This window comes from Mesoplodon mirus, assembly GCF_964341445.2.
Source record: "Mesoplodon mirus genome assembly, chromosome: 10".
Taxonomy (NCBI): Eukaryota; Metazoa; Chordata; class Mammalia; order Artiodactyla; family Ziphiidae; genus Mesoplodon; species Mesoplodon mirus.
Window position 1 is genome coordinate 95,275,737 of NC_138986.1, and position 23,495 is coordinate 95,299,231.

The following is a 23,495-nucleotide window of genomic DNA, read 5'->3' on the forward strand; positions in this document are numbered from 1 at the left end:
GAGGAACTAATTTGGTTTAGGGGAAATAAGGAAATAGTTTGTGGAGGAGAAGAAACGTGAAGAATTGTTAGCATTTAAATAGGAAGAAATAGCAGTGATAGAGTATTTCAGATGGAGGGAATAATGTAAGCAAAAGAATAAAATATTCTAGGAACAAAGATGGTCAATTATGCTGAAAACTGTAACACAGGGAGTACAGAAGTGGGAGATAAGACTAGTTAGACTTAGAATGTCAGGCTTCAATTTATTTTTTTTTTTAGATGTCAGAGCACGATCAAAGATTTTTTTTTTTCTTTTTTCTTTTCTTTTTGCGGTATGCGGGCCTCTCACTGTTGTGGCCTCTCCCGTTGCGGAGCACAGGCTCCGGACGCACAGGCTCAGCGGCCATGGCTCACGGGCCCAGCCGCTCCGCGGCATATGGGATCCTCCCAGACCGGGGCACGAGCCCGTATCCCCTGCATCGGCAGGCGGACTCTCAACCACTGCGCCACCAGGGAGGCCCACGATCAAAGATTTTTGAATGGGATCATGAATTGGATGATCATTGTCCAAACAAAGTTTGCCAGATTGGGTGTAATTTTTTCTTTTAATTGGACTGAAGAGGAACACTGGGACTTTTCTGGTTTTAGCCCGGAAAATCCCATGTCACAGGAAAGCCCTCAGTCCCTGCAAAGTGGGCTGCCATTATTTTGACTGGGAACATCAGCGTCCCTTCGTATCAGCAGGGCATCGTTTCCAGGATCCCCCTCGGCTGCCCAAATCCTCGGTTGCTCAAGTCCCTTATATAAAATGATGTTGTATAGTCAGCCCTGTGGAACCTGCGGATATGGAGGGCCAACTATAGATTCCTCTTCCTAGTAATTGGGGGAAACTCATATTTTATATTTTCATGGCACCTATTACAAACTGATATGTTTGAAAAATCATCTTTACCAAAAATTCTTGTTTATAGTACTGATCTGGCACCTAATTTAATGCTTTCATTTCTTTCACACACTTTTCCATGGAGCGTATACAGAGTGGGGTTGTCGAGTCACAGGATGTTGTATATATTCAGCTCGACGATAGTGCTGAATGGTTTTCCAAAGTGTTGTGTTTGACCAGCACTTACGTTGCTCTTGATCCATATTCTTCCCAATAGTTTTTATTGTTGGTTTTTAATGTTAAACATTCTGATTCTGCTAAGTGATATCTCACTGTGGTTTTAATTCGCATTTCCCTGATGTCTAACGATGCTGAAGGCCTTTTTGTGTTTATTGGCCATATGGGTATCCTCTCGTGAAGTACTTGTTCAAGCCTCACCAGTTTTTCCATTAGGTTTCCTTTCTTTCTCGCATTGATGTTAGGAGACATTAATATGGTCTAGATACAGCTCCTTTGTTGGGTATATATTTTACAAGTAACTTCTCCCATTATGTGGTGAAGACTTGATGAAATTGTTAATTATCAGGCATTTAAATTTATCAGTCTTTTCCTTTGTGGTGAGTGTTTTCTGTGCCTTTAAACAAATCTTTTCCTCCTCCAAGATCATAAAGATATTTCCACATATTTTATTTAATTTACTTTTTTATAAATTTACTTATTTATTTTTGGCTGCGTTGGGTCTTCATTGCTGCGGGCGGGCTTTCTCTAGTTGCGGCGAGCGGGGCCTACTCTTCGTTGCGGTGCGCGGGCTTCTCATTGCGGTGGCTTCTCTTGTTGCAGAGTTTGGGCTCTAGGCGTGCGGGCTTTAGTATTGTGGCGCACGAGCTCCATAGTTGTGGCTCGTGGGCTCTAGAGCACAGGCTCAGTAGTTGAGGCGCCTTGGCTTAGTTGCTCCGTGGCACGTGGGATCTTCCTGGACCAGGGCTCAAACCCATGTCCCCTGCGTTGGCAGGCGGATTCCTAACCACTGAGCCACCAGGGAAGAAGCCAAGAAGCCCTTTCCATATATTGCAGAAGACATCATTTTACGTTTCACATTTAGAGTTATGATCTACTTGAATTTAATATTTGTGTATAGTTAAGATCAAGTGTCAGGATTCATTTTTTTCTCCCCATGTGGATATCCAGTAGATCCAGCAGCATTTGTTGAAAAGACCCTTTTCCCCCTCAGTGATTTGTTATAAATTAGATGAGTCTGTGTTTGATGTCTGGTCTTGGATTCTTCTTTCTTCCATAGTCCTTTGTGTCTTTGTGCTAATACTGACATAATTACTGCAGTAAGTCTTCGTATCTGTCAGTGTAAATCTTCCACCTTTGTTCTTTGTCAAAGCTATTTTAGTTATTCTAAGCCTTTTGGATTTCCATATAAATATTAGAATCTGTCAGATTTCCTTTTTTTTTTTTTTTTTTTTTTTTGCGGTACGCAGGCCTCTCCCGTTGTGGAGCTCAGGCTCCGGACGCGCAGGCTCAGTGGCCATGGCTCACGGGCCTAGCCGCTCTGCAGCATGTGGGATCTTCCCAGACTGGGACACGAGCCCGTGTCCCCTGCATCGGCAGGCAGACTCTCAACCACTGTGCCACCAGGGAAGCCCCATTTTTTTTTTTTTAATGGGATTTTGATTGAGATCTAGTGGGACAAGTTGACATCTTAACAGAAAAATTTTCTAGTCCACTAACCTGGCATATCCCTTCATTCATTTAAGTAATCTTTAAAAGATTATTGAAGAAATACTTTTCTGTGTAGAGATTTTGCTTATCTTTTGCTAGAGATGTACTTAGAGATCAGATTTTTTTTTGATATGATAATGAATGGGATCTTTTTTAAAAAAAATACTTATCCTCTACTTCTTTGTTGCTGGTATGTAAAAATACAACTGATTTTTAGCTATTTATCATATTTACAGTGACATTGTTAAAGTCACTGAATAATTCTAATATTTTCCTATAAATTCTTTCATGTTGTTTGAAAATAATATAACATTTTTTGCCTTCCAGTCCTTTAACTTTCATTTCTTTTCTTTGCTGTATTGCACTTATAACCTCTAGCATAATGGTGAATAGAAGGAATGATAGGTGGCGTTTTTGTTCACTCCTTATTTTAGAGAGCCACTTTCCTATTTTACCCTCGCATGATAATTGCCTTAGAGCCTTACAGGTATTCTTTATCAAATATCAAAACAGAGTGAGTTTTGCTTTATACCTAGAGTAAAAGTTTTTTTGTGACTGGGTATTGAATTTTATGAAATGCCTTTTCTGCATTTTTGGAGTTGACCACAGACTTTTCTCCTCTATTATTATGGCAAATTGAATTAACTTTCAAGTGTTAAGCAACTTTGCATTTAGGAATAAACACAACTTGGTCATAATTTATTATTTATTTTGTATATCAGTTGCAAATATTTTGTTTAGACTTTTTGTATCTGTTATGATAGGGACAGAATATTGACATTCATAAAATAGTCAATATTATTGTTGAGGCTCTTTTGTTCAGACGCTTAAGAAAGTAAATTACAGGCTAGTTTAAGGTAAAAATTTTGTTAAAAAGCTAGAGATCGGGCTTCCCTGGTGGCGCAGTGGTTGAGAATCTGCCTGCCAATGCAGGGGACACGGGTTCGAGCCCTGGTCTGGGAAGATCCCACATGCCGCGGAGCAACTAGGCCCGTGAGCCACAAATACTGAGCCTGCGCGTCTGGAGCCTGTGCTCCGCAATGAGAGGCCGCGATAGTGAGAGGCCCGCGCACCGCGATGAGGAGTGGCCCCCACTTGCCGCAACTAGAGAAAGCCCTCGCACAGAAACGAAGAGCCAACACAGCCATAAATAAATGAATGAATAAATAAATAAATAAAATTTAAGAAGCTAGAGGTCTATGAAAAGTGGTGAACTAGGTTCTCTTTATTAGTAAGACATACATGTTTTTAAATTTTTACTTATTTATTTCCTTGTTTTCTGGTAAAGACCGGAAGCGTTTCAATTCAGAATGGTCTTTGGTAAAGCTCTAGGTAGCAACCTAGGAAGATGGCTGTTGCAGCTTTGAAAAATTAACTTGCTAAAAGCAAGTTGTCAGCAGCTGGCTTAAAGTTTTTAGTTTCTTTGTTTTTTAAGAGCAAAATGCTAATACAGTTTTGTAACATGTTCTATCGTTTAGGTTTATTTTGTTATTATCAAATATCCTTGCCTTTTAATGACAGCAACAACAAATACAATTTCAGAAACTAAAGAACATCAAGAACCAAAGGTTCCAGAAAGTAACCAGAAACAATGGCCATCTAAGAGAAAGTCAGAATGTGTAAACCAGAATCCTGCTGCATCTTCAAATCAGTGGCAGATTTCAGAGGTAATCTCAAAAGTTGATACAGAGGTAACTTTCCTTTTCAAGCGTAGCATTGCTATTGTTCATAATGTGATCGTGTTAAATGTTTTCTTCTTTTATTGAATTCTTGTGTACCAGATTTAGTGGAGCAGTTTGCTCAAGTGTGTGGTTTTTTGTTTTTTTGCTTTTAATTCACAAAACAATGATCAGTAATAAAGGTTTAGTTTAGTAAGAATATATGTCAAGCTGAATTCTTTTCTGTTTTCAATAGTATTTTTGGATGCTGGTAGACTGGGGCAGGGGTCAGCCAACTACAGCCTAGGAGCCAAATCTAGGTCCCAGCCTGTCTGTAAACAACATTTTATTGAAACACAGCCATACCCGTTTATTTACTTACTGTCTATGCTTGCTTCTGAACTGTAACAGCAGAGCTGAGTAACTGCAACAGAGACCACCTGGCCTGCAGAGCTGAAAATGTTTACTATCTTACCTTTTACAGAAAACAATATGCAGATGGCTGAACCAGTGCAATGCTCTACCAAGCATTTGACAATTTCCTATTGTCGTCCTCATGGATAAAATAGAAAAATATAGACTAGATCATGTGAATTCATAACAGGTTGAATGATCATTCCCAGTGGCTGGGCTCCATTTCAGAAGCAAGGATCTGGTAGAGAGCCATACCTGTATGTAGTCCATGGCCATACTCTTGTTATTATTACTTTTCAGTTGTATTCTAACTCAGCAGTTCTCAAATATTTTGGTCTTGGTGCCTTCTTTTATACTCTTAATTATCGAGGTTCCTAAATAGCTTTGTGGGAATTCCCTGGCAGTCCAGTTGTTAGGAGTCCGTACTTTCACTGCCGAGGGCCCAGGTTCAATCCCTGGTCGGGGAACTAAGATCCCACAAGTTGCCCGACGTGACCAAAAAGGGGGAGAAAAAGAGCTTTGGTTTACATAGGCTATGTTTATCTGTATTTGCTATATTAGAAAGTAAAACCGATACATTTTTAAAATATTTACTAATTTGTTAAAAATAACAAGAATAAACTTTTTACATGTGAATGTAGATACACTTAAAAACAAGTATTTTGTTTTATTGAGGTATAATTGTTATACAGCATTATATTAGTTTTAGGTGTACAACATAATGATTCGATATTTGTATATTTGTATATACAGTTGACCTTTGTACAACATGGGTTTGAACTGTGTGGGTCCACTTATGCATCGATTTTTTTCAGTAAATATATACTGTAGTACTACATGATATTTGGTTGGTTGATTCCGAAAATGTGGAACTGTGGGTACATAGTGCCAACTGTAAATTTATATGTGGATTTTTGACTTCATGGGAGGTTGGTGCCCCTGATCTCCCAGCTGTTCAAGGATTAACTCTATGGCAAAATGATCACCACAGTCAGTCTAGTTAATATTCGTTACCATACATAGCTACAAATTTTTTTCTTGTGAGGAGAATTTTTAAGATCTACTCACTTAGCAACTTTCAAATATGCAATTCAGTATTATTAACTATTGTCACCACGTTTTTCATTACATCCCCATGATTTATTTATCTTGTAACTGGAAGTTTGTACCTTTTGATCCTCTTCACCCAGCCCCGCTCCCACCCACCCATCCCCACCCCTAGCAAGCACCAAAATATCTGTGAGCTTGGTGTTTTGTTGTTGGGTATTTTTTCCCCTCCAGATTTTACATGTAAGTGATACTATGCTATCACTTTCTCTAGCTGTTTCACTTAGTATAATGCCCTCAGGGTCCATTGGTGTTGTCACAAATGGCAAGATTTCATATCTTTTTATGACTGAATAATATTCTGTTGTATTTATGTACCGCATTTTCTTTATCCATTCAGCCATCAATGGATATTTAGGTTGTTTCCATTTCTTGGCTATTGTAAATAATGCTGCTATGAACATGAGGGTAGAGATATCTTTTCAAGTTAGTGTTTTCCTTTTCTTTGGATAAATACCCAGAGTAGAATTGCTAGGTCATATGGTAGTTCTATTTACATTTTCACCAACACTGCACAAGACTTCCATTTTCTCCACATCCTTGTCAACAGTTCTTATTTCTTCTCTTTTTGGTAATAGGCACTCTGACAGGTGTGAGGTGATATCTCATTGCAGTTTTGATTTGCATTTCCCTGATGATTAGTGATGTTGAGCATCTTTTCATATATCTGTTGGCTATTTATCTGTATGTCTTCTATGGAAAAATATCTAATCAGCTCCACTGTCCATTTACAAGTTGGTTATTTGGTTTTTGGTATTGAGTTGTAATGAGTTTCCTGTGGGTTTTTTTTTTTTTTTTTTTTGGCTGTGTTGGGTCTTTGTTGCTGTGCACAGGCTTTCTCTAGTTGTGGCGAGCGGGGGCTCCTCTTTGTTGCCGTGCATGGGCTTATCATTACAGTGGCTTCTCTTGTCGCGGAGCACGGGCTCTAGGCGCATGGGCCTCAGTAGTTGTAGCACACAGGCTCTAGAGTGCGGCTCAGTAGTTGTGACGCATGGGCTTAGTTGTTCCATGGCATGTGGGATCTTCCTGGGCCAGGGGTTGAACCCATGTGCCCTGCATTGGCAGGCGGATTCTTAACCACTGTGCTACCAGGGAAGCCCCTCCTTGTGTATTTTGGATATTAACCTCTTATTGGATATGTGGTTTGCAAATATTTTTTCCCATTCCATGGATTGTCTTTTCATTCTGTTGATGGTTTCCTTTGCTGTGCAGAAGCTTTTTAGTTTGATGTAGTCCTTCTTGTTTATTTTTGCTTTGGTCTTTACTTTAGGTGCCAGATCTAAAAATTCATTGCCAAGACCTGTGTTAAGGAGCTTACCACCTATGTTTTCTTCTAGAATTTTTATATTTTAAGGTCTTATATTCAGGTCTTTAATTCATTTTGAGTTAATTTTTGTGTATGGTATGAGAAAGTAGTCCAGTTTCATTCTTTTGCATGTGGCTGTCCAGTTTTCCCAACACCACTGATCTGTGTGTCTGTTTTTATAACAGTGTCATACTGTCTTGAATGCTATAGCTTTGTGATATGGTTTGAAATCAGAGAGCGTGATGTCTCCAGCTTTGTTCTTCTTTCTCAAGGTTGCTTTGTCTATTCATGATCTTTTGTGGTTCCATATGAATTTTAGGGTTGTTCTATTTCTGTGAAAAATGCCATTGGAATTTTGATAGGGATTGCATTGAATTTGTAGATTGCTTTGGGTAGTTATGGTCATTTTAACAATATTCTTCCAATCCATGAACACAGAATAGCTTTCCATTTATTTGTGTCTTCAGTTTCTTTCATTGGTATCTTATAGTTTTCAGTATACAAGTGTTTCACTTACTTGGTTAAATTTGTTCCTAGGTATTTTATTGTTTTTAATGGTATTGTTTCTAACAGGTGTTTATGGTGGAATCTTTAGGACTTTCTGTATATGATATCATGTCTGCAAATAGTAACAGTTTTACCTCTTCCTTTTCAATTAGGATACCTTTTATTTCTGTTTCTTGTCTAATTGCTGTGGCTAGGACTTCCAATACCATGTTAAGTAACAGTGTGAAGAGTGGGCATCCTTGTCTTGTTCCTAATTTTAGAGGAAAGATTTCATCTTTTCACCATTGAGTATGATGTCCGCTGTGGGCTTGTCATACATGGATTTATTATGTTGAGCTATGTTCCTTCTGAAAAATAAGTATTTTTCAAAACAAAATAATTACAGTGAAGAGAGTGATATTGTTTTACAATTTTTACAATTTCTATAATGGTTGGTTTAACAGAAGACTGGATTTCTTGTATCCACTTTTGCATTCAATCTATTTCACTATCACACACCTTCTAGCCTTGGGAAAACTCTAGTTTATATTCATGAAAGAATGAAAGTGAAAAAGGCAAATAATGTCTTAGTATGATTATGAAAATAGTTTTAACCTCTCAGCCTCCAGGAAAAGATCTTGGGAACCCCTCTCTTTCTGCTATTTCTAGATCACTTTTTGAGAACTGTTGATCTAAGTAATGGAGTAGGTAACAAATGTTAAAATGAGAAGAATCCTGACAGGTTGAACCATGGACAAACAGCATCTCCTCTTTTTTTCTTTTTAAAACTTACAAACCAGTAGAATGGTAAAGGGACTTAAAACTATTTATCTGTCATTAGGGAAATGCAAATCAAAACTGTAATGAGACACCATTTCACACGCACCAAGATGGCTATAATTAAAAAGAGACAGTAATAAGTGTTGATGAAGATGTGGATAAATGAGCCCTCATACACTGCTGGTGAGAATGTAGAATGGTGCAGTCACTTGAAATGGTATGGCATAGCAGTATAACTTACCTCCACTGCTTCTTCTTGGGTCAAGGCAGAAGAGGACCATTCTGAGACCTAAATAAATGGTGATCACCTTACCAGAGTTATTATGAGGTGCTAGTTGAGAAGATTTACACTTAAGAAAACAATCTAAATGTGCCTTCTTAAAAGAGATTTCCTACTAGTAATTTTCTGCCTTTTACTCCTGGTTGCACATGAGGTCTAGTTTTCCTCTGCCTGCTAGTTGCCCTCCAGGTTTGTATCTATATACTGCTTCATCAACCACCAACTTGCATTGTTTCGCTATTCATAAAAATTGCTTTGTATGCTTAGTTATTTTATGTTTATTCATGCATTTTTTATGATCGTATCAATTATAGTGCTCATTATAACATATTTAATTACTAAGAATTTTGGGGGGAAAATATTAAAAAGTAAAGCACCTATCATAATTACTAATTGTGCTTAATTTGAAATTAGAATGTCCTGAATTTAAAAAAAAATGGTATGGTAGTTCCTCAAAAGGTTACATACAGTTAACATAAGATCCAGCAATTCTACTCCTAGGTATACACTCAAGGGAATTGAAAATGTATATCCACACAAAAACTTGTACATGAATGTTCATGGCAGCATTATTCATAATTGTAAAAAAGTAGAAATAACCCAAATATCCATCACCTGGTGAGTCAATAAGCAAATGTGTTACTCTGATTTTATTATTTCATTTTTTTATTCAATAATAAAAGTAATGAAGTACTGATCAATGCTATAGCATGGATGAACCTTGAAAACATGCTAAATGATGGAAGCCTGTCACAAAAGCCCATGTATTTTGTGATCCCTTTTATAAGAAATGTCTAGAATAGGCAAATCCATAGAAACAGAAAGTAAATTAGTGGTTGCCAGAGCCCAGGAGGAGTGGGGAATGAGAGTGACTGCTAGTATAGAGTTTCTTCTTAGGGTGAGGAAAATGTTCCGTAATTAAATAGTGGGGATGATTGTGTACTCTTGTGAATATATTAAAGACCACTGAATAGCACACTTAGGTAAAGAAGAAAAAGCTGGGCAGCTTCAGCAGCCCACTCAAGTGGAGGCTGTTTTTGTCTCCCATCTCACTTTCCTACAGGCTCCCCGAAGCTGTGTCCAGACCATTTCTTCTCTTGCAAAAACCCCGTCCTTCTGAGGCGCCTGCCTCCTGGATATGCTCTCCTGTCTTGCTCGTTGCCATCACCTCTGAACATCCTAGTGACTCCCCATCGTTCTTTGAAAATATCAGGCTCTGGATCACTACTTTCAACTTCAACCCAACATCTATCATCATCTTTGTTAGCTTCTTACCCCTATGTATCACTAGTCCTACACCTGGCCTCCAGATTCATAACTTCTTCCTCCCTCATGCCCATTTTCTTAATTTCACCTTAGCGACCCATTCCTATATTCTCAATTCTGATCTCCAAAATCTCAAATGCAAACCTCCCGGTCTATGAGGACAACCTTTCCACTTTCCTTACTTAATAATCTTAACTATCACAGATTCTTAATACCATCCTGACCACTAATCCAGATATATATATGAGGAAATCTTAAAGGAAGTGGAAAACTTACCCAGGAAAAGAGATGCAGTGGCCATGCTAGCTATCTTCAAAAACTCAAAGGATTGAAATGCAGAAAATAGTATAGATTTATCCACTGTGGATCTCTAGAGCCTAATGTGGACCCAGTGGGTTGAAATTATAATATAGAAGCTGATTTAACCTAAATATCTGTGAATACTTGCTAACAGCTAAAGCTGTCCCCAAATTGAAGTAGAGGTAGTGAGCGCTCACTAATAGCGTTCAAGCAAAATGTGGTTTGCAGGAGTTGGCAATCTTTTTCTGCAAAAGCTTAGTAAGCTTTGCAGGCCAGATGGTCACTGATGCAACTATTGAACTCCTTCATTATCTCATGAAAACAGTCATAGACAAGATGTAGACAAATAGACATTGCTGTGTTCCAATAAAAGTTTATTTACAAAAACAAGCAGCAGGCCAGATTCAGCCTACATGCTGTAATTTGTCAATCTCTACTGTAGACGATGTTCATTATTGCTTTGGGATTTGTATGAGATAAATTCTACAAGCTCTATGTCTTTTACAAGGGAGAAAGAAGAACACTAGATAGGTATTTGCCATTTCAAATTTTGCTAAGTAATTAGTATTTGCTCATTTTCCCTCCAAACATAAAAGTAGGGAGTGATTTTACTGATTAAAGAAAGACTAGTTTTCTGAAGCACAGAGTACTTATTTAGATTATAAAAGTTCAATGCTAGTGATAGTAGCCCTAATGGGAGAGGATATTAGATCCTGTTTTGTTAAACAATGCTGTGTACCTTTCCTCTACTTGTAGTCCCTTTGAGGAAAATATAACAGGCTTCAAAATTTAGAGTAAAAGAGCTGTACTAAAAAGTTATTGAAAGTCTGGAATACATATGTCTACCTATTTTAGTATGCTTTTGTATTTCATATGTTAATTTTCTTTTAGAAGTTATGTTTGTGAAACTGTTGAACAGGTGACTAATTTAAAAACCCGAAATCGTGATGTTTTTTAATTTTGGTCTAGCAGAAACAAACCAGTTTTGAGCAACCTGCCCTTTCGGTTTCAAAGCAGTCACCACCGATATCAACACCTAAATGGATTGACCCAAAATCTGTTTGTAAGACACCCAGCAACAGTGTCTTGGATGATTATATGAGCTGGTAATTACTTTTGGTTCTTTGCTTGGTACAATAGAAATAACATGGGCTTCGGGGCCAAACAGATCTGGAGGTGGATCCCGCTCTTTTACTTTAAAGACTTTCCAAATTCATATGATTTTTCTCAGCATCAGTTTTTTCATCTGTAAAAGGGGAGGGGAAGGTGGCTACGATATATTTTTAAGGATTGTAATGAAAGTCTCTGTCATATTGTAATCTGTACCTACTATATATACTCTATACTTTTTATACTTACCTATAGGCAGTACCTTTAAATACTCTTAAGTATGCAAAACTTCTTGATAATCATGCATTGCCACATGGATAACTCTCTGTAATTGAGAGAGAGATTTTAAAGGTTAGCATTCTTAGAGCGGGTAAAGTGTGGATACATTACATAGCAAAGGAGGTGTTAACTGGAGTGTGATGGTCTCTGCCGGTGGTGCAGCTCATATAGTTCTGGTGGTGTTCAAGACCGGAGCGGCGGGCAGTGAGGGATGAGTGAAGAAGGTGGTCAGTGTTGACTGACAGGAAACACGAAGATATTGAAAAGCAAATCAATGGCATTTCTAAGAAAAGAAAGAAAGGGATGTGGCATATCCTATAACGAGGGGCTATATTTTTAATGTCTTAGAGGACAACTGAAGTCCATGATGCCTTTTGCTTTCCATTTTCATAATGTAATCTTTGATCTTAATGAGAACTGGCCTTGGGGTTTTATAACCTAGTCTCTTTCCTACTTAATACAATCTTGCTATATATTACCTAATTTTATTATACTCAGAATATTTTAAAGAATGACAGCTAACTAAACTGGATATATAGTTATTTCTTGTGAAACTATTTATTGTCAACAAATACTTGTAGAATTCCTTTGTGCCAAGCACCACTCTTGGTGTTGAGAATACAAGAGTGAAAAAGACAAGCAAAGCACGAATGTGAGCTGAGCTGCTTTATGCTCAAAGGCCAAACTCCTCGGATGTAATTGGCTTTCACGTATTTCTAGGAGGCTGTGTAGAACATTATTGTTAAGAAGCACTCATAGGGCTTCCCTGATGGCACAGTGGTTGAGAGTCCGCCTGCCGATGCAGGGGATACAGGTTCGTGCCCCGGTCCGGGAGGATCCCACGTGCCGCAGAGCGGCTGGGCCCGTGAGCCATGGCCGCTGAGCCTGCGCGTCCGGAGCCTGTGCTCCGCAACGGGAGAGACCGCGACAGTGAGAGGCCTGCGTACAACCACAACAACAACAAAAAGCACTCATAAAATCTGTGATCAGCCATAGACTGAGATTTGCCTTGGCTAAATTTTATCAAATAACCCCAACTCTATATTTTAAATGACATCTTACTTATTTTAAGAAGGATTTCTTGTCTGGGGACAAAAAATTACTTTCAGAAAGAACTCCCCCAAAATGAAATTTCTGGTGATGGTGTATCTAGAATAAATAATTCAGATCTATTAGGAAAACTGATTTGGATTCTGTTTGATGTAACACATTTAAATGTATATCCACCATACAAACTATGAGTCAGAATCTTGTTTTCACAGCTTTAATGTTTTAAATTTTGAAAAATATCTTTCCCAGTTTCAGGACTCCAGTTGTAAAGAACGACTTTCTACCTGCTTGTCACTTGTCAACACCATATGGCCAACTTCCCTATTTCCAGCAGCAACGGCAGCAAATACCCGTTACTCCACTTCAGAATTTGCAGGTTTGATAAGCTTTATTTATAATGACACATGTTCAGGTATGATCAATTTCAAAGGTTTTATGTTTGCAGGATCTAGTTTTTTGTTTTTTTTTGTTTTTTTTTTTGGTGGTACGTGGGCCTCTCACTGTTGTGGCCTCTCCCGTTGCGGAGCACAGGCTCCGGACGCGCAGGCCCAGCGACCATGGCTCACGGGCCCAGCCACTTCGCGGCATGTGGGATCTTCCCAGACCGGGACACGAACCCGTGTCCCCTGCATCGGCAGGCGGACTCTCAACCGCTGCGCCACCAGGGAAGCCCCAGGATATTTTTTAAGAATGGTGTTAAAGACTTGTCCATTCTTAGTCCCATTAAGCAAAACTCTTTTCTGATATCCTCATAAAGGTGCCTTATGACTTTGAGAGGTTAGTTATTGAAGAAGCTAATGAAGCTTTTTTCACTAACTAGCCCGAAGTATCTAGTTTGAGTAGCTAGATAAAATTTCTTTTGTAATCTAGTGTATTTTTTATTCTGTTTAACAATGTAAACCAGCTGTTAGTGAGCAGCTTCATTTCACTGGCTGATTAATATACAAGTAAATTGTTAAGAATATCAGAATAGCAATGTGAGATACTACTAGAATATATTATAAAGTAGTTATTATAAAGTATTGCTAAGGTAAAAATTTTTTTGCTTGTAAGGTATTGCCATCTGGGAAAAAAATTATTTAGAGGCTCTCTCGACATCAATACTAAAATTTGTTTCTGGTAACTATCTGAAAAGCAGCTGAATATTGGTAGAAAGACTAGGCTTTGAAGGGAGACTGCCTGTCCTTGACTCTCTGGCCTCACTACTTACCAGCTATGTGACCTTTTACAAGTTAAATAAACTCTTGTGCTCATTTCATCATCTTTAAAATGGGGGTAATAAACCTATCTACCCCATAGGATGATTGTGAAGATTAAATTAGTTAATATATATGTAGTTCTTACAACAGAGCCTGGTGCTTAGTAAATAATAAAATGTAGCCGCAATTGTTGAAATAAAACAGCAAAAAAACCCGCAAATAAACCACAGGTGATTAACTGAACAAATCAAGAGATTAAAAAACTAGCCGACAGAAAGTAGAACAGTGGGTACCAGGGGCTAGAGGGAGAGAGGAATGGGGAGTTACTGTTTGAGGGGTGCAGGGTTTTTTCAGTATGAGATGATGAGAAGTCCTGGAGGTAGATGGTGGTAATGGTTGCACAACAGTGTGAAATGTACTCAACCCCACTGAAGAGTATACTTAAAAATAGTTAAAATGTTACACTTTATGTTATGTAAATTTTACCATAATTTTAAAAATAATGGAATAAACAATTTAGCCAACAATAGATTATACTAACGGTGGAAAGAGGTAATAGTGTTGTGAGGACTGACTCAGCAGTATAACAAATTATAAAGGCGACAGAGCAGGCTGATCAGGTTCGCCCATACGTTAATTCAAAAGACAGTCATTGAGCTCTTAGTCATGTCATGCCCTGTTTGAGCTGAACTCTAGAAGCCAAGGCAGACATGACCGAGTGAAGGGGTGAGGAGCCTTCTAGAAGAGGCCGGTGTCGGGAGGAAACTGAAAGAGGCCAGAGTGTGGCTAGAGCTCCCCAAGGGGCAGGGGTGACCCTGAGGGTTCTGCTGGGCCCTTTAACTTTTGCCCCAAGAGGGATAGGAAGCCGTGGAACAGGTTGGAGAAGGGAAGTGAAGTGATCTTAGACTAAGCACGTTGCGGGATGTCCCGTGTAGGAAACTGAATGTCACGTCGGCATTGAATCAGAAATAGGTCAGAATTACTTTACCTAATAACTTTCAGCAGCTAGGGGGAAAGGCTATTGAACGGCTTCCTTTCCTCTCAGAAATTTTCAGTTTAAGTAGGAGAGGAAGCTCCAAAAGCAAGAGAGGGGAGGGAGCAGTGAAGAATTTCATGAAGTTACAACTCAATGACAAATAATGGGTACATGTTTCAAAAGCCTAACACTTTCTTACAGAAAACATACTTCATGACTCAACAGTGTTGTTCAGCCCTAGATTAAAGAAATTAGAAACCTTATCTTTTATTTTTATTTTTTTAACACCTTTATTGGAGTATTATTGCTTTACAATGTTGTGTTAGTTTCCGCTGTATAACAAAGTGAATCAGCTATATGTATACATACATCCCCATATCCCCTCCCTATTGCATCTCCGTCCCACGCTCCATATCCCACCCCTCTAGGTGGTCACAGAGCACCAAGCTGATCTCCCTGTGCTATGCGGCTGCTTCCCACTAGCTAATCTATTTTACATTTGGTAGTGTACATATGTCCATGCCACTCTCTCACTTTGTCCCAGCTTACCCTTCCCCCTCCCCGTGTCCTCAGGTCCATTCTCTATGTCTGCGTCATTATTCCTGTCCTAAGTTCATCAGAACCATTTTTTTTTTTTTAGGTTCCATATATATGTGTTATCATACAGTATTTGTTTTTCTCTTTCTGACTTTCTTCACTCTGTATGACACTCTAGGTCCATCCACCTCACTACAAATAACTCAATTTCGTTTCTTTCTATGGCTGAGTAATATTCCATTTTATACATGTGCCACATTTTCTTTATCCATTCATCTGTCGATGGACACTTAGGTTGCTTCCATGTCCTGGCAATTGTAAATAGTGCTGCAATGAACATTGGGGCACATACATGACTGTTTTTGAATTATGAGAAGGCTTATCTTTTATGTTATGTAGAAGGAGAGCACGTGAGAAAGATTCTACCATTTGGGCTGTAAAGCAGGACTTAGTTGAATTGAGGTTTATTCAGACCTTGTTTCAACTTGGTTAATCAGCTAATCAGGCACTCTGTGTCTCCAGCTTCCTTGTCAGCTCAGAGTAAGTCCTCACACACTCCATCTGTTCAGAGCGTTTATAGGTCCACAGATGGTCTAGCATCAGTGAAGAGAGGGGAGGCGTATTGTATATAGTGCATTGGTTAAGAGTTTGCTGAGGAAGAGGCTCGAGTTCCAAATAAGCAGCTTGTTGAATATCACCCAGCATAAAGGGGGCATCACTAAAACCTGCATTTGTCTGATTGACTCGAACTCTTAGCACCTTGGCATGCTGCGTCCTTTATAATGTAATGCTCCAGGAGAAAAAAATATATAGATAAAGTTGTGTGTTTATATATGTTAAGTATGTAAGTAAAAAGGTTTGTGTAAGAAAAAAGAACAGGTAAGAAAGAATGAAAGCGATAGCTTGTGAGTTTTTGTGTTGGACAGTAAGAGGGTTTGGTTTTTTTCCCCCTTAAATTTTCTATTTATGTATTATGTTAAGAAGTAAAGGCAAGTTGGAAGGGGAGACTTTGGAACTTTGCCTATATATTAATTTAATAAGTTTATTTTTTGACTAAAGTATGTAAATTGCTTCTTTAAAATATTGAAATATTGTGACATCTAATTAAGAGTTCAGATAATTTCAGAATTGGAAGCACTTCACTGTACTAAATGCAAGCTGGTTTCTCAGGCATGTTCTCTGAACATCTGAATCCTTATCTATTTTAATTATTTAGATTTCAGCATCCTCTTCAGCAAATGAATGCATTTCAGTTAACGGAAAAATATATTCCATACTGAAGCAGCTAGGAAGTGGAGGTTCAAGTAAGGTAGGTATCCTGAATATTTAAGGAATGGATAAAAATATTTTAAACTTTCCTCTCTTTGTCTTTTTACCTTTTGGGGCCTTTTTTCTTAACTTCTAGGGGCCCATATTTCCCTTGAGCCAGAAACTCCTTCTCATCCCCTTCTCCCATCCCCTCCCCCATCCCCTCCCCTCGACAAATGGCATATTTCTTTAGACCCACCTCTTAATTTCAGTTCCCTGCTCTTCCCTCCAGTGTCCTATGATTCCATATTTCTTCTCTAAATAACATTAACATTGACTTGGGGGTGGCAAATGACAGCTTTGTATTATCACCAGAGTCTTGCTAAAAGTGAGTCAGACTGTGATGTGAATAACTGCTATGCCTAGGATGATTCAGCAAGGTATTTGATTAATGGGTTTTGTTTTGTTTCGAGTTTTTCTTTTCAGAAACAGAATTTAGCAACACATGAATTTCTAGATTTGGAATAGATCATTTCCTAAATTTATCTGAGTTCTAAATGTATATGGTTCTAATTCTCTGGCTGGAAGGGATCTCAAAAGAGTTGTCTAAACTTCCCATCTTCAATTCTTCTCATTTTGTTCACTTAAGTCCACCTAAATCAGATTTTTACTTTTACCTTCATTATTCACCAAACAATTGTTATCAAAATCACTAATGACCTCCATGTTTTTTTTTTTCTTTTTTTTTTTGTGGTACACGGGCCTCTCACTGTTGTGGCCTCTCCCGTTGCGGAGCACAGGCTCCGGATGCACAGGCTCAGCGGCCATGGCTCACGGGCCCAGCCGCTCCGCGGCATGTGGGATCTTCCCGGACCAGGGCACGAACCCGTATCCCCTGCATTGGCAGGCGGACTCTCAACCACTGCGCCACCAGGGAAGCCCGACCTCCATGTTTTTGCCAAAACTAATTGTTAGCCTTGATTGTGGGTTACATAGCAATTGGAACAGTTGATTTTTCTTCCCTCACTGAAGCCTTTGTTCCCACTTGGCCTCTTTCAGCATTCCTCCTCACCAGCGACCGTTGCTTCTCTGTCTTCCTCATATCCCTGATCTGAATGGTGCAAAGCCCTTGAGCTCAGTTCTTGGCCTCTTTACTTCTCTCTCTAAACTCGCTCACTCCCTTGGTGTTCTCATCCAGTCTCGTGGTTTCATGTACCACGGACATGCTGACAATTCCCAAATTTATATTTCCAGCTCAAACTTCTCCTTTGAATTCCAGGCTTACGTATCCAATTTGACCGCTCAGCATCTCTTCTTGGGTGTCTATAGATACTCAAAACTTAATATGTCCCAAGCATAACTGTTGCTTCATAGTCTTTCCCATTTCAGTAAATGGCAGCTTCATTCTTCCAGTTACTGGGCCAAGCAGCCTGGGGTCATCACTGATTCCACTTTCTCTCGACATTCACCCAGCCAGTCATCAGTCTTACTGGTTCTACCTCAAAGTCTATCCAGAATCTGACTATTCCTCACCACCTCCACTATTATCCCTTTGGCCAAAGTAGCCTCATCTTTTCACCTGAACTGTTACAGTTGCCTTCTAACTAGTCTCACTGACTCAGTCCTTGCTCTCCTGGTCTATTTTAGCATAAGAGTTGATTTTCCTCGATACCCTCACATCTTGGCTCTAGTGTCTTCTCAATCAGGGCTTCCTTGACCATGCTCTAAAACCCCAACTCCTACCTTCCAGTTGCCAGCGAGCTCCATTCCCCTCTCCTGCTTTATTTTTTCTCTGTAGCTCACCTGCTAATGTGCTGTGTAAGTTACTTATTTGGTTTTGTTGTTTGTGTCCCCTTGCACTTGAATGTGAGTTCCATCAGCGTAGGGATGTTTGTCTGATTTGTTCACCAATGTTTGCTCCGTTATCTAGAACAGTGGCTGGAAAAATAGCAAACACTGAAGCGTTTGTTGAATGAAAAGCCCTCCTCAGCTGTTTTGCTACTTTTAAGTTGTTAAGGATGATACATGAAACAAAGCCTGTTTGGTTCATTTTAAGTTTTATTATAATTTTTTAAGCCAGCTGACAATAACTAGACTTGCTTAACATGTCTTGTTAACTTATTATAAATAAGGTGTATACATTACCATGTTTAGCAATTGTTCAATAATATTAATTTCTTTTCTGTGTACATTTCCTTTGTTCTCTTCCTTGCCTTACATTTTAGGCATGGGAATAAAAGGAAAATGGAGTTGATTTCTACCAACATATTTATTTATTTAGTAGCATGTTTTCAGAAGATGTACAATAACCTTAACAGTGTTTTAAACACTTTTTCCTTGGAGGATAATGAAAACGTAAGCTTACTTAAGTCAAGGGCCAAGTGATAAAGCTATGACCGACCCATATTTTCTTAGTGCGATTGAATTATTATTTAATTATTATGATGGCGTTGACAAAATCATCACGCCTCAGGGAAAAGAGGGTAACACGCTTTATGAAACTAACATCGTTTATGCTCTGTCTATGCTAGAGTTTAGACAGTGACCAACTTATACCCTATTAAGAGCATTTAGAAAATTCATGGGGCTAGTGGGAATGTTCAAAACACTAACCTTTCTAGTTCTTCCATTAACTTTCCACGAAACTGACAGATTCTAACTCTGACACTATAAGGCTGTTTGCCTCACACAAAATGGCTTTCTGCTGTTTTAAAATTACTTTTCTTCCTTGCTACTTTCTGCCGCTTCTTGTCCTTTCACTGTTTTATGCCCCTCCTCCTCTAATTTGCTTTCTGTGCAAGTAAAACTAGTAATACTTTGTTAGAGTTTTGTATTTAAAATGCAGGTAGCTAAGCTGTACCTGACAGACTCTGCTTATCAGTGCACTTGAAATGCATGAACCTCATCTACACTTCGGCTCTTTTCTCATTTCTTGCCAGTATCTGCTGGATAGTCATGGTTAATGGCTTTTAAATAAATGATGTTTTACTTCAGTGGGTGCAAGGAGATAAATGAATGTAATTTTTCTTGCTTACACTAGCATTTTGTATCTGAATTCTTGCATTTTAGAAGCCCATCCCTGTTGCACATTTGCTGAAAGTTAGACACATTAGCAGTGTTTTCAAAATGTACTATCTGCCTTATCAGTATTGCTTAGAAGTTGACTGTCATTATAGCCAGAGCAATTCGACCTGGACCTCAATATGCTTACAGGAACATCCTGTTCCTGTCAACTTGATTTTGAAAATTGAACCTGATCTACTTTTTACAGCCGAGTATACTGATAGCTTACAATTAGCACCTATTTTAAAATATTCTCTACCACATGAATGAAATTGTCAGCTCCAGGCACAATGGAATAAACACCATTTGTGCAATGAATTAACTCTTTATTACAGCCCTTAGTCCTCCTTAGCATCTTTTAATGTCTTTTTCTTCAGGTTATTTCCCTGGTTGCAACATCTAACAGAGTGTTATGAATGTATATGAAATTTAAATTACCTTTCTTATATGTAGATAGGGCAACTACCTATGCCCATTGTCATAGGTAGTTGAGAATGCACTGTTACTCTCCTAACATGTTTTTTTTTTCCTTCTATACTCAAAATAAGCCCAGACGTTTTAAATTCTTCACATCAATAATCCTTAATCGAAGATTTTTGTCTATTAATGTAGAAATATTGTGGCAGTATATAAATAGTGTATTCTAACCTTTTTCGTTTGTTCTACTCTATAGGTATTTCAGGTGTTGAATGGAAAGAAACAGATACATGCTATAAAGTATGTGAACTTAGAAGAAGCAGATAGCCAAACAATTGATAGTTACCGGAATGAAATTGCTTATCTGAATAAACTACAACAACACAGTGATAAAATCATCCGACTTTATGATTAGTAAGAATTTTTTTTTTAACTTAAAAAGAAGACTTTTTTTGGCTTTAATTCTTAAGATAAATACTTTGTAAATCTTAGTAGTATAACCTAACCATTTATTGTCTTTTTGTTTTTGTTTGTTTTTAATGGCAGTGAAATCACAGATCAGTACATCTACATGGTAATGGAATGTGGAAATATTGATCTTAATACTTGGCTTAAAAAGAAAAAATCCATCAACCCATGGGAACGCAAGAGTTACTGGAAAAATATGTTGGAGGCAGTTCACACGATTCATCAACATGGTATTTTAAAATCGCTTCATATGTAAAATTAAAATTAAAATATTCATTATTAGTGCTACGTTAGAGAAATACACCTATAATTTTAAGGTATTGGTTATTGGCACCTTTAGGCTAGATAAACTAAATATTTGCAAGTTTAATGAAGATGAAGGGACAAAACCATTTCTTTAAAATGCTGTTAACAGGGACTTCCCTTGGGGCGCAGTGGTTGAGAATCGCCTGCCAATGCACGGGACACGGGTTCCAGCCCTGGTCCGGGAAGATCCCACATGCCGCGGAGCAACTAAGCCCGTGCGCCACAACTACTGAGTCCACATGCCGCAACTAATAAAACCCGTGTGCTCTAGGGCCCGTGCTCTGCAACAAGGGAAGCCACCGCAATGAGAAGCCCGCGCGCTGCAACAAAGAGTAGCCCCCGCTCGCGGCAACTAGAGAAAGCCCGCGTGCAGCAACGAAGACCCAACATAGCCCAAAATAAATAAATTAATTTTAAAAAAGGCTGTTAATGAAAGGATGTAGTGCATGAACTCAAATCCCCACATCCATAAAGCATGCATAATACGAAATGTATCTTTGTCAGTATTAACATAGTCCATAATCCTGGGTCTCCAAATACTTGGATTATAGCACATATGAGACTGGGGTTCAGGTATCCTAAAAATCTGAGATTTTTTTTCACTTATTCTCCTAGTTGTTTTGTATTGTGTACCTTGTATGGGAGTTGGTTTTACTTTTTTTTTTTTTTTTTAACTGTTAGCCCTACATTCTGGGTTGGCTTTTACCTTACTTGGCCTTGGTTCTTTTTATGGCTTCTTTGCCTTTACCTTTTCCTTATTTTAAATAACTGATAATGTAGGTAATTGTAAATTGTCTCCTTGTGTCTCCCGTCCTATAAGTTAAAAGATAATTCACCAGTGATCAAGATCAGGCTGTAGGGATGGATACGTCAGGAGCATTAGGGTCCTACCACCTGGCAGTGTAATTTACGGTGCTCTCTCGTGGGCAGTGAATCACAGTGGTTGTTAAGAGCATAAACTCTGAAGCCAGACTGCCTGGGTTCAACTCATGACACTGTTACTTAGGCTGTGTGATCTTGAACAGATTGCTTAAACTCTGCCTTAGTTTCCTCAGCTAAAAGTGGGGATAATAATAGTACTTACCTCAGCATTGGTATGAGGGTTAAATGATTCAATACAAGCGACAAACTTCAAATAGTGCCTGGCACATAGCAAGTGCTGTATGTTTGTAGTATATATTAAAAATGAATATTTAATTTGATTGACTAAGTAAAGGAATCAACTCAGCAGATTGTGAAATTTTTTTGTACTTAGGATGTTTAACATGGTCTAATATTATAATGGATTTTTATTTTGAAGGTATTGTTCACAGTGATCTGAAACCTGCTAACTTTCTGATAGTTGATGGAATGCTAAAACTAATTGATTTTGGAATTGCAAACCAAATGCAACCAGATACAACAAGTATTGTTAAAGACTCTCAGGTAATGAATGGCTGGTTACCACACAGTAGAGTTCTATTCCTTTTCACCTTTGAAGTATTATTTTGCTAATGAGGATTTTATTTTTCCTTACTTCATTTTTCAAAGGATTTGAAGCCTTTTTACAAGAACAGATACTATAACTATAAAAAACAAATTAATCACATGATTAAGACAATTTTAGTATAGAAAGTCAAGATCCAGTAGAAATATATCCAGCAATTTTGAATGATTTTCCTATAGCTGAGGTAGAGAAGCAGTAATACCTGCCTTGGAAATCATCTTGGTCATTATCTAAAATTCACCTGAAACTTTGTGTCAGTTTCCTGGTAGCAACCAAAGAGAGAACTGCAGTTTCATGTTTTTCATTGTCCATGAGGTAAAATTATTTCACTCTTCCAGAGAAGTAAAGCTTTCCCTATCACTTACATTTGAAAAAAATTCTTAATTGGGCCTTCATGTTGGAAACACCATAATAAATATACTCAAATGCATTTTTATAATAGGATATGCAATAGCAATCTTAATAAATTTGTCCCCATAAAAACTGAGGTGATGACAACCAAAGAATGACTAAAAATAATCCTGCTTGGAGCCAAGACAGTGTGTTCCATGTATACAGATTTCTGATGTGGATCTTCCTTAATCCGAGCAGTAAAGCTGGATTCTTTTAGGAGTAGTTGGGCAGCGTGCCCTTCAAACAATTCTATTTGACAGTCGCTTCTTTCTATATCAAAAATATGGCTGAACATTTAGTTGTAAATCAGCTTGATGATAGCGTCTATGGTAAGGCTCTAAAGTACAGGTATTCGGTGTTTGAAAGCAGAATCGTTTTAGAATAAAATGAATGCAGTGTAAGGTTGGCATACTCCTACTGTGGAAAATCTTGCCTAATGCAGACACCCATCTCATCTCTATTTGGACATGGGCCCAGGGAGACAAAGCTGGATTTTTGGTTGGTTGTTTGGTTTATTTAAAAAAGTGTTCTGGGTCTATTCCAGCACAGAAATGAGCGATTGATCAATTCCTTCAAAGTTTATGGCCATTAATATAATTGTATCCTGGAAAGATTTATGGTTGCTGCCCACCATAATCATAGAAATAGCTCAGCATTCTGTAAGGAGTCAATTTTTTTTTTATTATGAATCTAATTTATTTTGCTGGAATTGTGAAGAAATTTATGTCTTAATATTTTTGTCAGTTATTAGAGTTTCTCAAATATATTACTGAA

General features: G+C 38.3%; 1 protein-coding gene across 1 annotated transcript in view; it reads left to right on the forward strand.

The window, feature by feature from the left end:
* Positions 1–23,495, forward strand: part of TTK (TTK protein kinase) — a 42,754-nt gene that overhangs the window by 11,674 nt on the left and 7,585 nt on the right. Inside the window, exons 11-17 of the mRNA XM_082634304.1 lie at positions 4,135–4,283; positions 11,162–11,295; positions 12,878–13,004; positions 16,557–16,649; positions 20,325–20,482; positions 20,615–20,766; positions 22,143–22,267. Coding sequence (XP_082490430.1) covers positions 4,135–4,283; positions 11,162–11,295; positions 12,878–13,004; positions 16,557–16,649; positions 20,325–20,482; positions 20,615–20,766; positions 22,143–22,267 — 938 coding nt within the window. The remainder of the gene's footprint in view (positions 1–4,134; positions 4,284–11,161; positions 11,296–12,877; positions 13,005–16,556; positions 16,650–20,324; positions 20,483–20,614; positions 20,767–22,142; positions 22,268–23,495) is intronic.